The following is a 15,610-nucleotide window of genomic DNA, read 5'->3' on the forward strand; positions in this document are numbered from 1 at the left end:
AGAGTACATCTCCTGCTGACCTGTGCCTTAATTTGTAAAGTACAGGCTCCGTTTGTAGTTCCACCAACGGTAGTTTGTTGTGTGATGCTGTGAAGGAGTGCCTTCTCCCTTATGACCCCCTGGAACTCCCTCCCACTGGATATATGGGCATCTCCCATGTTATCTATTTTTATATGTCATGTAAATGTATTTCTGCATTCAAGACTCTGGAGATGGCTGATTTCAATAACCTTTTTTTCTGAACTTGCTGTTTTATGATAAAAATAATTTGTTTTATGATTTTGTATTTGTGTTGTATTTTAATGACATATTTGTGTACCCACCCACCCTGTACCTGTGGGTTGAAGGGCAAGTTATAAATATGATAAATTTCTCCCTCTTAGGCAGCTGGGTAAAATAACATAAATTTCAAAACGGTAATAGTTTATTATTACAGGACTGTAGTTATTTTCACTATCTTTAGTTGTTGAAAACAATCCTGTTTTTGAATTTAGGTCACAAGTCACAGAGAGAAGAACTAGATGCAATACTTTTTATTTTTGAGGTAAGATTCTTCCAATGTAGAAATTCTGCTGTCGTCTAGGTCTTTTATTCTGATTCCTTTTTTTTACACATGTTCTTGTAACGCAAGTGGTAGCATGTAAAAGTTAAGATGGAGAGTCAAGAATTACCGTATTTTTTTGCTCTATAGGATGCACTTTTTCCCCTCCAAAAATTAAGGGGAAATGTGTGTGCGTCCTATGGAGCGAATGCAGGCTCCTTGGCTTCAGCGATAGCAACGCGAAGCCTCCGAAGCGCAGAGGGAGAGCTTCAGGAGGCTTCAGGTTCCTTTTGCTGAAGCCGGGAGAGCAAGACTCTCCTGGCTTCAGCAGAGAGGGAGAGCTGCGCAGCGCCCTTTCAGCGAAGCAGGAGGAGAAATGGAAGGGGCTCCGTTTCTCCTGCCGCTTCGCTGAAGGGGCGCTGAGCAGAGAGGGGGAGATTTTTTTCCCCATGTTCTCCCCCTCTAAAACAAGGTGTGTCCTATGGTTGGGTGCGTCCTATAGAGCGAAAAATACGGTAGTTGATGAAGGGATAGTTAGCTGGACTCTTAGCACTCCTTGTCAATATGGCCAGTAGTCGGGGATAATGAATTGTAGTGCAGCAACGCTACATGGGCTCTTCATCCCTGCTTTAACGATTCCATAAAATCCGTTTGTGGATTTTAATTACCTGTTGGTTTTTTATTTTTTAGTAGTAGTAAAATCATAGAATTCCATAAGTGGGATCATAACTGTCATCTACTCCACCCCCTGCAATGCAGGAATCTTTTGCTCAACGTGGGGCTAAAACCATGACCCTGAGATTGTCTCATCTTATGCTCTACTGAATGAACTGTCCCAACTACAAATAGGGCTCAGTCAAATGGCAGAAGGTAGAAGACTTTGAGGGTGGTTTTCATTGACCGTAAACCAGAAAACTGCTTTTAAGTATCCAGAAGGACTTTTGATTAGGTTTCATGTTACATACCCCTTAACACATACACCAAATTGACATTTATTAAAATTTCTCTTCCTCCCACCTTTCTAAAGAAAATCTTACCAAATTCAGTTTAGAATTATATAACTTATCTGTCCCAAACAAAGATCCATTCATCCAGAGGGTATACACAATAATAAATCCTTGATAACTGATTTCAATTAATTCCAAGGAAGTGATACATTTGATATAATTCTATGTCATATTGTAAACAGCTGCTAATTCAGATTAGAGAGGAGAATTCAGATTAGAGAGGAGTCTTAAGTGCCATGCAGTGTGTGGGTACTTAAAACTAGGGTTGGGAGGAGGAGTTCCAAATTCTTCTGTTCTTTGAATTTTAGTCATGATTGCCAATTGTTCAGACTTCAAACAATTGAAAAAGACACATGTAGAGCTTCCTCGCTTGCTTGCAGCTTGGTCTGTATAGCTGGAACTTCCAAATTTGATGTTTGATATAAACATCAGCTAAGGATTTTTGTTGCCATTCTTTAAATTAAACCAATGAAGCTGTGTCAGCTTTGATCATTTCACAAAAGAAAACTGAGTCAATAGTAATTTGAAGTGCCAATTTGTCTCCACTTCTCAGGTGACGTTAGAATATCCCATACAGACACTTGTTGGCTGGGGATAAGAAATTACAGTGCAGCATTTTTGTAATTCCAAAGCACATTTCTTTTATGGCAACATTGTTCTTGCTTGAATTAGTTAGCAGTTGAAGTGGATGTCTAATGCCAACAAGGAAGAAAAAAATGAAATGAAAAAAGTAGTTGGAAAACTTGTAAATATCTGATCTGAAAGCTCTGAGGTCCTGTAATTAAAGTCCTGTAATGAAAACCTGGGCCACCTTCAGTTACCTTAAGACAATACATAAATGTGTTAAATGACATAACATAAAATTATGCAAAATAGTTATTTGTTTGTTTGTTTAAATTATAAATTATACATTATAAATAAATAGCTTTAAATTCGCTGTATTTTAAACACTTTGTTAACTCTTCGAAATAAGGACAAAAAAATTCTTTAAGGAAGATTGGGAACCATTTTTGGATTATTTACAGAATCAATGCAAAGAATTAGACTCACTAGTAGGTTTTGAGTAATCATTTACAATTACCAAAATTTACACAAATTATAAGTTAAAATATAAAAAAGGAGTAAAAAGGAAATATGCAGGAAATAAAATTATTTTGAAATAAACCAGAGAAGGAGGCTGAGGGAATTCCAGGGGGAATGGGGAAATTTTGGAATTATGAATTATGTTATTTGTTATGATGTAATATTGGAAAAATGGAAAACTTAATAAAAAATAATTTTAAAAAAATCATTATATTTTAAACACTTTGTTAACCCTTCTTGTCACAGTAGATTATTTTGTTTTCACTTCTAGTGATGGTGGTCTTCTGAAGTTTATTATCTTTGAAAGTTTTAAAATACCTGTTTCTAAAAGTCTTTTATTGATAATTTTAATATTTTGTTTTTATTTTGTAATCCTCATAGAGATTTTATTTCAATGAAGCTAAATAAGCGTTTTTTTTAAATAAGTACATGATGCCTGATAGCAGCCATTGTGCCCTAATGATTGCTCTACGTATTTATTGACTTCTGCTTTTGTAGAAAATTTTACAACTTCTCCCAGAAAGAATTCATCAAAGATGGCAGTTTCACAGTATTGGTATGTATTGGTAATATGGTAATGGCACTATCATTTTTATTAATGTAATCAGTATTCTCAAGCATCAAACAAATGCCAACACTGCTTTATACAGTGTTATCTGCTGTCACGTCTAATTAGTGCTCTTGGAGAGAAAAATATAAATGTCATGGATTGAAGGGGAGGAGTGGCTGAATTGATGGCCTGGGAGCTAGACCAGACCTCAAAGTAAAATTATCCAGCCCCTAGCATTTTGATAAACTTTAATTAGGGTCTGATTAAAAAAGTTTGATCACTGTGTTTCAGTTGCAGGGGGAAGAAATATTTGCATGTTCCAAGAATTAGAGATATCTTACATCTCTTGTAAAATTAGTGATGTAAAACATCTCATTTTGGATTTTATATCTAATGCTGCACTGTGCCTGAGGGCTTATCCTCCAAGACTGCAACAGAAATGTGGACACTTGGGTGGGTGGGGAGGGCCTAGTTTGTGTGGCAAAATGCAGTTCTGAGAAACAGAGCCGCAGTACAGAAGTTGGCCATCTGGGGCTTAGCGTACCCAATTCAAAATGTTTCTTTGTTTTGTCACTGATTAAGATAAGGAAAATTCCATGCGTTTGCTACTTTGCTAACTCATGTACACATTAGTATGTAAAATTGCTGGCAAATGCTGCATATATTAGTCATGTTTGATGCCTCTGCATAGCGTGTTACAAAGGCACAATGAATTCATTAATTGATGGGAAATTCATGATTGGAATTGAAATTAAAATATAATTAACATACATATACTTAAAATTATAATCAACATGAATTATGCATGTTTCGTACTCCCACAGAATCCATCCAACGCTGCAGTGTCTTCTTTAATTTTTTGATGGCAAACTAGCTATTACTTTTGCTGAATGTGATAATTGGAATTATTTTATTGTTTGTATGGAGAAAAGTATAGGTCCAGTTTGATTAAATGGATAGAGAAGGTGAACTTTTCTCACTTCTGGCATTAAGCTTGTTGCCAGAGGGCATGAAGGCTCACCAAGAATAATCAAGAGTTTGCCAAGGACTTGTTCTGAAGACTTTATTAAGTCCGACCGAGGGCTCTCACACCTTAAAATGGCAATGAAACAACAAATACTGAATGTGTGGTTTTTCTTTTCAGGATTAATTTTAAAGAAATTACTTCACACGGGGAATTCTTTAAAGGTATGACTGATAACCTTCTTGTTTTTTCTTCATCGAAGAAGGGAAGGGAGGTAAATAGTATTTCTAATGTTGGGCCAAATCTTTAGAAAGCTATTTAAAGGTGTCTCATTGACTGTAATTGGATTGATCTAAGAGTTGTATCAGCACTGGGCTCAGGTAACTGTTGAAATTGTAAATGTTGTCTGTAAATGTGAAATTAAAACCTTTTATCACCTTGTTCTTCAAGATTCGTCGTGAAGGTGTACGTCTCTTCCTCTTGTGGTTGCAAGCACTTCAGAATAATTGTAGTAAAGAACAGCTATGTATGTTTTCTTGTTTAATTCCTGGATTTCCATCACCACAGTCTGAACACGGGCCTCGAACACTAGATAATCTCATTAATCCTGTGCTCAGTGTTCAAGAAAGTAAGTATGTAATGGTCATATGCATCCAGTATATTTGTGATTAGTTGTTGGCACCCGACTGCCTCAAAAGACAGTGGAGTGTGCCTCCAGGGGTGAAGTCAAACCACTGTGTTAGCAGCACAGAAGTGACACCCCCCCCCCGCCGGGGTGCACGCCTGGGCAGTATGTATGGACATCCTGGGCTGCCCAGCCTCCACTTTTGGCCTCGCTGGTGTGGCACAAAGGAAAGCAGAGCAATACTTTGACACCAGCTTGGCTGCAGGAGTTGCCAGAAGGAGGCGTACAAGGCACCATCCAACCATTTTAGGGACTCCACTCCAGATTTGTGTAGGGTTTGCTCCTTAGCCTTTACTTCTCCTGAAGATGTCGCACAAGGCAGTGGAGGTTTAGGATCAGAGCTTTTCTTCTCCTGGATAGGCTACCTTCCCACGTTGATGAGTCCCATCTGCCCCTCACTTCTCTCTACAGCATGTGCAGAAACTGCCTTCTTGACCATTGGACTCACAGTTGGTCTCAACTGCTCAATCCACCGGAGGCTGTCTTCGCATGCAGGGGAAGTCCCTAGCTCACCCTCACCGAGGGTTTGAGACCCATCAGCTACCATCTCCTGGTTTAACCAGCCAGTCAAAACTGTTCCCGGGGTGTGGCCGCTGTCACATGCTGACAGCTTCTAGGAGCCACAGGTGAAAGCTGAGTGGGGAGTGGGGACCGAAGTTGTACACAATACCCCAGAAGGAGCATGATGTGTCCCCCACCAGAACTACTATCCTTTCCTTACACACACCCCACTCCCCTTGTCATTAGTAATGCAGTCCTAAGCATATTTACTCAGAAGTAAGGCCTATTGAGTTTAATGACTGAGATGGAGAGCATATTGCAATCTTTCACTTGCGCTTCTGCACCCTTGGAAGGAATTACCATTGAACTTAGTGGATCCTCTTTTCCACCTGCTGCCTTGTGTGCCCCCAAACTGCAGTGTGTTAGCCATTGGGTAGAAGGAGGGAGCACGTCCTTTTTGATGATCCAGCCCTTGCTGGACTCCTGGTTTTTCAAGTTATTTCTACCTGAATCAGAAGTAACTCAATGCCTGGAGCTCTGGGGGAAGGCGGGATTGCTAGAAGTGACATGCACATATCTACATAATGGATGTTATGTTGCAGTTCATTCCTATCCCAGAAGGTTGGTTGATTCATAGTTGAGCACAGTGTTAAAATAGTTCCTTAAGATAGAAACGGTATTCCTTTATTGTTCTTCTATGCATAGTTTTGTGTTTACTGATAGAAGAATGCTCCCTGCTTTAAACAAAGGAAGCCTTGTGCTTATGAACATAAACTGAGAACAATCATGCATTAGCTTTCATAATGTATTCATTTTATTTATTTATTTGAATTTAAGACATGTATACACTGTAACATACCCAACCTGACAACCTGAATATTTATTATTTGAGCAGCACAAGTGACTGTAGAAGAAATCACTCCACTTGTGCCCCCACAATCAGGAGATAAAGGACAGGACGATCTAACAAGCTATTTTTTAGAAGCACTTTTGAAATACATAGTAATTCAGGTAAGTTGTGTTGCCTGCATTTACTTGAAAAACTGATTTTCTAACTAATATGTAATTTCATTATTGTCGACTGCCAGAGATCCACTCCATTCCATGTCTTTCTCATTGTTTCTATGGGTGAATCTGGCACAAAGCAAGCTTTGCTGTCTCCTCCTTTTTTTCCTTCTTTACTCTCCAGTATTGAAGGGTAGATATGAGAGTACAGTGCAGTTTTCTGTATCTTTTCAGTTCATGTTTTTGTCCTTGCAGCAGGTAATAAAAAGGAAGGTGAGTGTATGGGGTGCAGAAGCTGCTTCCCTTGTCTCCTTCTAGCTGCCTCTCCCTTGGCTCCTCTCTTCTGTTTCAGGAAAAATGTAGTGGCAGCAGAGTATCAATTCCTCTGTTCCAACTTGCATGCATCTCAGTCATATCAAGAGGCACATGCTAAAATCTTGTACAGTGAAGGATCTGGAAGCTGGGCAAAAATGAAATTATAATTGCTGCACTGTTTCTGCACAGTTTTAGGAGCACATTAACATGCAGAGACAGAAACTGATGGAGAACGGGTAGTTGAATATAAATAATATTGATTCCACATACCTGTTACGTTGGGATGTACTGCTACACTCTTTTTGCCTCCAGAATACCTGTAAAATAATCTAAAAATCATTTTTGTAGGTCAAAAGCCTGGAATGGAAGAACAAAGAAAACCAAGAAAAGGGATTTTCATTCTTATTTTCACATTTTAAGAAATACTACTTGCCTTATATTTTCCCAAACATGTGTAAGGAGAGCAGCTTGTATAACCCTGTACTTGGTAAGCATTATTTCAGTATCTGTTAGTAGCCTTCACCATTTGTAATACGATGTATGACACAGGGGCACAGTCCTTCTGTGCTCTTCTTCTGTAGGATCCGGTTTTACATAATGGTAACGTTGCAGAAAGCCTATGCCTAGCTTTGCCTATACCTAAACTAGCAACTCTACTGTCCTGTATCTGTATTCTAATTAGGATTTGAATGGAAAAACTTTAGCTGGTTTAGTGACCTATTCTTAAGCATCTTTTGAATACAAATGCCACTTTCTTTGCATTGAGAGGAATTCAATGCTGCAATATTACGATTGTTCCGTTAGCATAAGCATCTCTGCTTGCCAGATGGAACAGTCTCCCCTCTCCTCCCCCTGTACGCTCTTGTGGATTTTGTCCTGGACCCTCAAAGACATTTTTTTTGGGGGGGGGAATGCGGATGGAGGAGAGGTCGAAAGCCCCTTTATGCTAATAGGACTTGTTGCTCTGGCTCCTGCTAGTACAACTATTCATCTTAATCTGGCCCACTTTGTTGTAGACTGCAGTAAACTTTGGGTTGTATCCAGCAAAGTTATCCCGTTTCTGCCCCTTCCTTTTCTCATGTGCCTGCACGTTACCCTGCACATCTGCTGCCGAGGGTTGCAGAGAAACCAGAACACATTTGGGGAGTATACTGGGGGACAAGAGGGATTGGAAATTCGTTACAAAAGCAGAAGTTCTCGCACAAACAGGAATACTTCATCGGGTGCAACCCTTTATTTCAGTAACGCTGGTGATAAAGTTGTCTCTTGTGTTTAGAACAATAATTCGTAAACTAAACCGTTTTTGCCTCTCTTTGGGTAAACTCTTCTTTGTCTGCGTAGTATTTGTAATTGTGGTTTTCTTTGTACAAGGTAGAAAGTGATAGAATCCATATCTACTCCACTACCCAGCTTTATTACACTGGACTATGCTAGAGATCCCAGAAGTACCTAGAGTGTTAATCATGTACGCAGCTGCTTTCCTAAGTGGTGGCCCTCTTGTGGCAAGTTGATCAATATTCAGCAACATCTTAGCACATACATATGACTACATTCTAATAAAATGAGTTTAATCCTGAGGAAATTTAAGGCTGCTATATTAGGCCCTGAACCTCAGCACATTTACTTGGAAGTAAGTTCTCTTGATTTCAACAGATTATTTCTAAGTAAGTGTGCATAAAGAGTTTCAGCTTTAGTTTGCTTTGCTACATTTTCCTAATTGTTTAAAGTCTCACTTTTTAATAATATAGTGTTTAATAATACTGTTTGAAATTAATGTGAAACATATATAGCCATACTTTATATTAGCAGGTGTGGGGTGGAAGCATGGCATTTGAAATTATTTGCTCTTGTACAATTAAATTTCTGAAACTTTTATGTACTGTTTCAAACTTTTGAGGCAAACTCCATGTAATATCTTTCTGTCTCTCTCATATATATATATATATAGAGAGAGAGAATTGATTTGTTTGGATGGGTTTCATTGCAAAATGTATTACATCTTAGTAATGCCTGGTGTAACTCCTATCTAGTTGTATAGTGGCTAACTACTTTTTAATTAAAATTCCTTCATCATCACTTTTTTTTATGTACCCAGAAATCTGAAATGGGTATTTTGGCTTTGATTGGATGCTTTCTATCCCCTTATTATTTAGAAATTGTTTTCTTCTCTATAGAGATACCGCAGACGAGACCAAAGCCACATTATGTAATGATAAAGAAAGATGCTGAAACCAATGAAGCAATATATTGCACAAAGGAACCCTTCCTTAAGGCCAGGGTTATTGTCATCCGATGGTTGGTGTCTTTCTGGCTTGAGCCAAAACCTCACGCAGGACCTCAGATTCCTGGAATGGAGGGTGAAACTGTGCCAAAGAATATTCAGGTAGAGCCAAAAAGGTGATTTGGGTGGGACTGAATAGGGCTGAGACAGATCCTACTATTTTACTTATTTCGCATTTATCCCACTCTCCTTTGAAGGAGCTCTTGAGTGGAAGGTATGGTTCTCCTCACAACCCTGTGAGGTAGACTAAACCCAAGCATGATAAGTCCAAGGTCATTCGGTCAGCTTTGTGGCTGAATGGATGCTGGCTTTGATTTAAGCACACACATCCCTCGTGTATTCACACTTGATTTCAAATCATGCCTCCTACACTTTAGTCATTGCAGTAAGGGACCCCTGCCCGTACGGGCCAGTCTTGACAGACTCTAGGGTTGTGCGCCCATCTCACTTAAGAGGCCGGGGGCCAGCGCTGTCCAGAGACACTTCCGGGTCACGTGGCCAGCGGGTCATGTGGCCAGCGTGACAAAGCTGCATCTGGCGAGCCATTTACCTTCCCACCAGTAAGCGGTCCCTATTTATCTACTTGCACCCGGGGGTGCTTTTGAACTGCTAGGTTGGCAGGCGCTGGGACCGAGCAACGGGAGCGCACCCCGCCGCGGGGATTCGAGCTGCCGACCTTTCGATCGGCAAGTCCTAGGCGCTGAGGCTTTTACCCACAGCGCCATCCGCGTCATTGCAGTACAGTTTATTTATTTATTCCTTTATACAAACAATAATATAACGCGCTCTCAAAAATCAGGGCCGTGTACAGCAATATAAAAATATTTGTTAAGCCATTAGAAGCAGTACAGACTGGCGATTCAAGAAAACGGTAAACAGCTTTGTTAGGCCTATCAGTATAAAAAGTCTTCAAGAGGTCCCTGAAAGTCAAATCCTGGATGAATGCCAAATCTCTACTGGAACAATGTTCCATTGTCCAACTTCTGGTTGACACCAGTGCTCTTCTGGATGATCTCAGTGATGTAAGAGCTCAGGCGGTCCTTAAGGTATCCTGAACTCAAGTTGTAGAGAAATTTGTATACCAACTCAAGAGGCTTGAAACAGGCTTGATAGCATATGGGCAGTCAATGTAGATATTTTAATGCTGTCGGCTCTGTCCCCGCCAGCAGTCTAGCCCCTGCATTCTGCTGCCCCTGGAACTTCAGGCCCAAGGGCAGCTCCACGTAGAGCACATTGCAATAATCCATTGCAATTATTGTTTGGGCAGACATTAAACTTCTTATTTCATACTTTAGCCAGTACACCACACCACCTCTCAGCAGTGCTTTCTCACAGTAAAACCGTTTAACCTAGAAGGTCAGGCTGTCATAAGTATATTTTCATTTCTGGTTTCAGAGAGCAGCTGCTAGCCTGGTTTCTAGAGAAGACAGCAAAAACGACAGTACTGACAGACCTGATAGAAATGCAGAGCCAGAACAGTCTCATTCCAACACAAGCACACTAACTGAAAGAGAACCCAGTTCCTCCAGTCTTTGCAGTATTGATGAAGAACATCTAACGGACATTGAAATAGTTCGCAAAGTGTTTTCTTCAAAGAGAAGTAACGTTAATTTTCTTACAGAAATCTTTCGTCAGGTAAATAATTCCTCTATTTCTAAAAAACATGCATAAACTTCTCTAAAATACTCATCCAGAGAGAATTAGTAGTTGTCATAGCCCACTAGGCATTTGCCTATTTACAAGTTTGCTTCTGATTTTATTTAAAGAAATGCTCTCCCCTGTAATATCAATGTGTGCACCATCATCGTTTTTCAGATATTGCTGATAAATATTTGCACGTAGCTTGGCATAGATTAATGTGAAAGTGTCAAGCATCTGCAGTTTGGTCTTGCTAATTGTCAGTTAAGCTCGCCTGACTTTCATTGCTCTTACGATTCCTAGCAACCTCTACAAAAACATGTAGAAAGGGCCTGTTGGCAGACTGGGTAGCAGCCCATGTTTACAACATGTTGTGTACACTTGAACTCACACATTTTTGTGCTTTGTGTTTTTCCTTCCTTGCCCTTGGCTGCCCTTCCAGATGTACATTTGAAAGTCCTGTATTTGTTCAAACCAAATTTGTCTATATACTTCATTTAAAAAATGAGAAATGCCTTGAAAGAAACTTTTCAGAAGAGCTGGATTCCATTTGTACAATTTTGGAATAGATGCAGACCAGCATTGTTAGCACCAGCTGATATTTTGATGACATTTTGTTGAACTATTAAGTCTTCCAAAGGACCTAGCCATTTTATATAGTACAATTTTCTATCTATTGCTGTTGGTAAATGGATATGGAAATAGTATATATTCTTCTTTTTATATTTTTATGCACTGTATTTCTATATTTGTCTGTATATCTATTCAGGTAGTAAAAAATACTTTAACAAAAAAACCAGTTGAGTAGCTTTTAGATCAATTCTTTAAGATGAAGTGTATGAATGCTAGAATTGTTGTAGGGGGCACTAATGTTCCATGATAAATGCTATGAGCTTTCCCCCCTCCATTAGGCATTTTTACTGCCAATATGTGAAGCAGCAGCTATGAGGAAGGTGGTAAAAGTATATCAGGAGTGGATCCAACAAGAAGAGAAGCCTTTATTTATGAAAGAACCAGAAGAAGTTTTGTCATCAAGTATAGACTGTGATGAAAATATTACAGAACATAATTCATCAGAAAAGGGAAAAGAAAGGGAGGAGGTAAACATATCGGAATTTCTTCAAGTTGTTCAGTTTCTAGTTTTACAAAGTAGCAAATGTACTTCCCATATCTCCACACAGCAGCATTTTCTTACATTGCAGATTTTGGAAAAGAGATTAGCGAACAATGAGACGTAGACTTAAAACAGTCTACTGTCAATCATATTTGATTTGACTTAAATATGCTAGGACATATCAAATGATATTCCATCAAACACTTTTTGGTTTTGGCTTTCTAAACAGATGTTACTTTTTAATGCTTTGTCAGTATTAAGTGCACTTTCACCTTCTTCCTTTTGTTGGGAATCAAGCTGCACCATGATGATTTACTTGAATCTGGCTTTTCTCTCTCTCGTGGTGTCTATATGGCATTCTTCATCATCTGGAAAATGATTGCTGGGAGTTTAAGGATTGCAGCAATAGCAGTAGTAAAGGTTACAAGACTTCATGGAAAGAGACAACCCACGCATCAGTGGGATCTGACTTCTGCAACTGTAAGAAAAAAGAGGTGGCAAGTAATCAAAACCTGAAGCCCACAGAGGGGGGAAACCAACCTTCTAAACTGCTAAGTCAAAAGATTAGTAGAGAAGGAAGTTCAGGCTTTAAAACAGGAATGGGAAGCCAGATCTAAATATCCTACCCATAAGCCGCTCACCACTTGTCTAGAAGAGATCTGTAGTGTAGCTGTGCTGACACTTGGATTAAACGCAGATACTCCAACTGGAGTTAGTGGAAGTTTTGTTCCACCTTATAATAAAAGAAAGTGTTTCCAAAGGATGAAGAATGTCCTGCCTTCAAAAAAATAAAGAGAGAAAGGAGAAATGAGAGTATTCTCATTTTTGGCTCTTTTTGAACAGAGAGAATGCAGAACTGTGATTTTTTTTAAAAGCAAAAGCTGAAAATTTCCAAGCAGAATATGAGCCATCCTAGTATGGGTTAAGCAGGCCCTCCCACTTGCTCTAGGCAGAAAATTGTGTGCCTAAATTTCTGCTAGGAAAGGTTCATTCATGGTAAGTACCCATTGTTCCATTCCACCAATTGCTTGGTGGAGGAGCAGAAGGGAAGGCGGAACATAATTCAGCTTCCTGCTGCCCCTCCAAATAGCTGGTCCTTAGGCCTTTTCAAGGGCTGCACAAGCTTCCCTCCAGCTTTATTATTGGGAAGGAGAACCAAATGTGCAGCACCCTTTCTGTATGCCATGCCTCATCAAGCTGGGTTAATGTGTGAGACTGAAACCATATCTATGGGAAGTTGGAAAGAAAAAAATCCCTCCTGTATGTTTTAGGAAATCGTGGGTAATTCTGGTCCTGTTCGAAATCCAAGCTGGACAAAAAATGGTTGTTATCAGGAGATTCCCCATAAAATAGCTGACTTGGATGTCATAGAACAAGGCATACGAGCCGGGGTCCAAGCAGTACTGCAGGTAAAGGATATATTCTCATTTCATTTTTCCATCTCACAGTGAACATTTTCCAAATATATATACTGTTGCATGCCCTGTAACCTTTGTGTAATATTTTCTTCTGAATATAAATATAAATGAATGTATGTTGCAGTGCTAACAGTATAATCCTATACATTATTTCCATTTTTTGCAAAGTTGGTTTATTGAGTTAATAAAACACTGTTTTCCACTTGATATTTTGTTCCACTGAAGTTCTCATATCCATAAGTTTTCACACATGTATCAAAATGCATTGCGGTTTCTAGGATGTTGCTGGTGAATCCAAACCAGTCTGTATTAAGCCATACATGAAAGTTTAATGCTATTGACTAGATTTCAGAGGGAATGCATGTGTTGTGCACTTGAACTGTGCAGCTTCCTCTTATGGCAGCAACATTCTGCACATCCCACAAAAAAACACCCCCCACCACCACCCAAAAAAGCCCCCAGCCTGTCATGAAAGGAAAACTGACAAAATCCTCTAGATTCACAGAGGATTTATGTTTTTGTCCATAAAAGAACAGGATGGTAATTAGATTAGGAGGAGGGAGATGGAAAACTGCAAATAATAAATAAGTTGAATGGGCCACAGTCCATATCAAGGCAGTCTCAAGGCTGGCAACTCTCCTAATAGCATAATATATAAATACAATTACTCAGATGTCACAGAAAATAAACCACAACTAGAAGTGAAGTAAAATCTTTGACTTTATGAAGCATTTAAATAATTGTTGCCACTTACTAACAATTTAGATGACTAGATTAGGTTAGTAGATAGTGTCTACCCAATGCCAATTTAGTGCAATGTTTCATAAACCCAAAGATTTTGTTTTAGTTCATGTCATGTTTTATTGTGTATGACTGATTTATTGCATTTCTCTTCAGCTCTGTTTACAGTTTGCAGTAGTCATTTGTTAGAAATATCTATCCAAATGAAGTTATAACCTCTGTTTCTGGATCAGAGTATAATTTTAGGATCACTTGGGCATGTTCCATTGTATTCTGTTGGCTCTAACTTTGAGTGCCTAGTAAGTCTAAATGTTCTTCAATGCATTTTATTCCAACTGTGATAGCAAGCAGGTGTTGAAACCACTCACATTTTTCTCGGCAAGTTTCAGACAATTTTAAATTAAATCTAATGTTTGCATTTATGTTAAGTATCACTTTATGGAATATATGCAGAGACATTTGAGTATCTTTCATGGCCCCATTCTGAGCTTCTAAAATGTAAAAAAAACAAAACCACAACCCTGTGATTTGTACTTGTGTTTGAAGTGTTTTTCCACTCATTAAAGTATGCCAAATTAGACTTTATTCAACTAACCCTGATGACATCCCAGTTCTTCTGCGGTAGTAATATGATTAATCAATGCAGCCAAGTTTAGCTGAATTCTCAAAATAATGGTTCTTATTTCCCTTTAATCACAGGTTTTCATAACAAATTCCTCAAATATATTTCTTCTTGAGCCAGCAAATGAGATTAAAACACTTCTGGATGAACATACGGATATGTGTAAACGCATTCTTAATATCTACCGTTACATGGTAGTGCAAGTAACCATGGACAAGAAGACTTGGTAAAGTGTTTGTTTTTTATAATGGGGTTACATTGGTTTATTATTATTCCTTCAAGTAATACTGTATTTTTCGCTCTATAGGACACACTTTTTCCCTTCTAAAAAGTAAGGGGAAATGTGTGTGCGTCTTATGGAGCGAATGCAGGCTGCGTGGCTAAGCCCAAAGCCAGAACAGGGAGACGGAGCACTGCGCAGCACTCCGTCTCGCTGTTCTAGCTTGGGGATGGCTGCGCAAAGCCTCCGCAGGGCAGTGGGGTGAAGGCACCCCGCTGCCCTGCGGAGGCTTCAAAGGCTGTCCCCGAAGCCAGAATAGCGAGAGGCTATCCCAGAAGCCAGATCCCTCTTGCTGTTCTGGCTTCTGGGGTTCAGAATTTTTTTCTTCTTGTTTCCTCCCCCCAAAACTAGGTGCGTCTTATCGTCCGGTGTGTCCTATAGAGCGAAAAATATGGTATATATGGGTTATCTCTACATGGCCAGGAAGCTTACTTGATGGTCTTCGGCAAATTACTTGTGCTCTACCTAATTTATCTACAGTATTCTTTCTAGTAAGGCCAAAATGTGTGTCATGTATGTCATTATGAGTTGGTCTGGAGGAAGGGCATTGAGATGCAAATAGGATGAATACATAATGTAACTATTAAGTAATACCTCCTAAATTCCTGGTGTGCAAAGTCAGCATTGTTTGAGTTAAGTCCGCCCTGCATAGAAAATGAAAGAAGCTGGAAACTTAGTTCCTAATGATCGTGAATTAATAACCTCTATATAGTCAATGCAGCTGCATAGTGGCATGTGTCAAGTTCCTTCACTGTCTTTCTGTGGATGCTAGGAGACTGAGGGTGGAATACATTTCCAGAATCCTCTTCGACTTCCGTTTCACTGGATCTGGTTTGAGTAAGACGTCAGGAGGAAAGTAGCAACA

General features: G+C 39.3%; 1 protein-coding gene across 21 annotated transcripts in view; it reads left to right on the forward strand.

The window, feature by feature from the left end:
- Positions 1–15,610, forward strand: part of RALGAPA1 (Ral GTPase activating protein catalytic subunit alpha 1) — a 125,865-nt gene that overhangs the window by 17,043 nt on the left and 93,212 nt on the right. For all 21 annotated transcript variants that reach the window (XR_014526601.1, XR_014526602.1, XM_083504693.1 and 18 more), the window contains exons 3-13: positions 495–544; positions 3,130–3,187; positions 4,326–4,369; positions 4,596–4,773; positions 6,227–6,342; positions 7,000–7,138; positions 8,826–9,034; positions 10,328–10,567; positions 11,482–11,670; positions 12,956–13,093; positions 14,543–14,691. Coding sequence is in view for 19 of the 21 variants with exons in the window: in XM_083504693.1 (XP_083360819.1) it covers positions 495–544; positions 3,130–3,187; positions 4,326–4,369; positions 4,596–4,773; positions 6,227–6,342; positions 7,000–7,138; positions 8,826–9,034; positions 10,328–10,567; positions 11,482–11,670; positions 12,956–13,093; positions 14,543–14,691 (1,510 nt within the window). In the remaining 2 variants the exon portion in view is untranslated. The remainder of the gene's footprint in view (positions 1–494; positions 545–3,129; positions 3,188–4,325; positions 4,370–4,595; positions 4,774–6,226; positions 6,343–6,999; positions 7,139–8,825; positions 9,035–10,327; positions 10,568–11,481; positions 11,671–12,955; positions 13,094–14,542; positions 14,692–15,610) is intronic.

Source organism: Podarcis liolepis (assembly GCF_965112155.1).
Source record: "Podarcis liolepis genome assembly, chromosome: 1".
Lineage (NCBI taxonomy): Eukaryota > Metazoa > Chordata > Lepidosauria > Squamata > Lacertidae > Podarcis > Podarcis liolepis.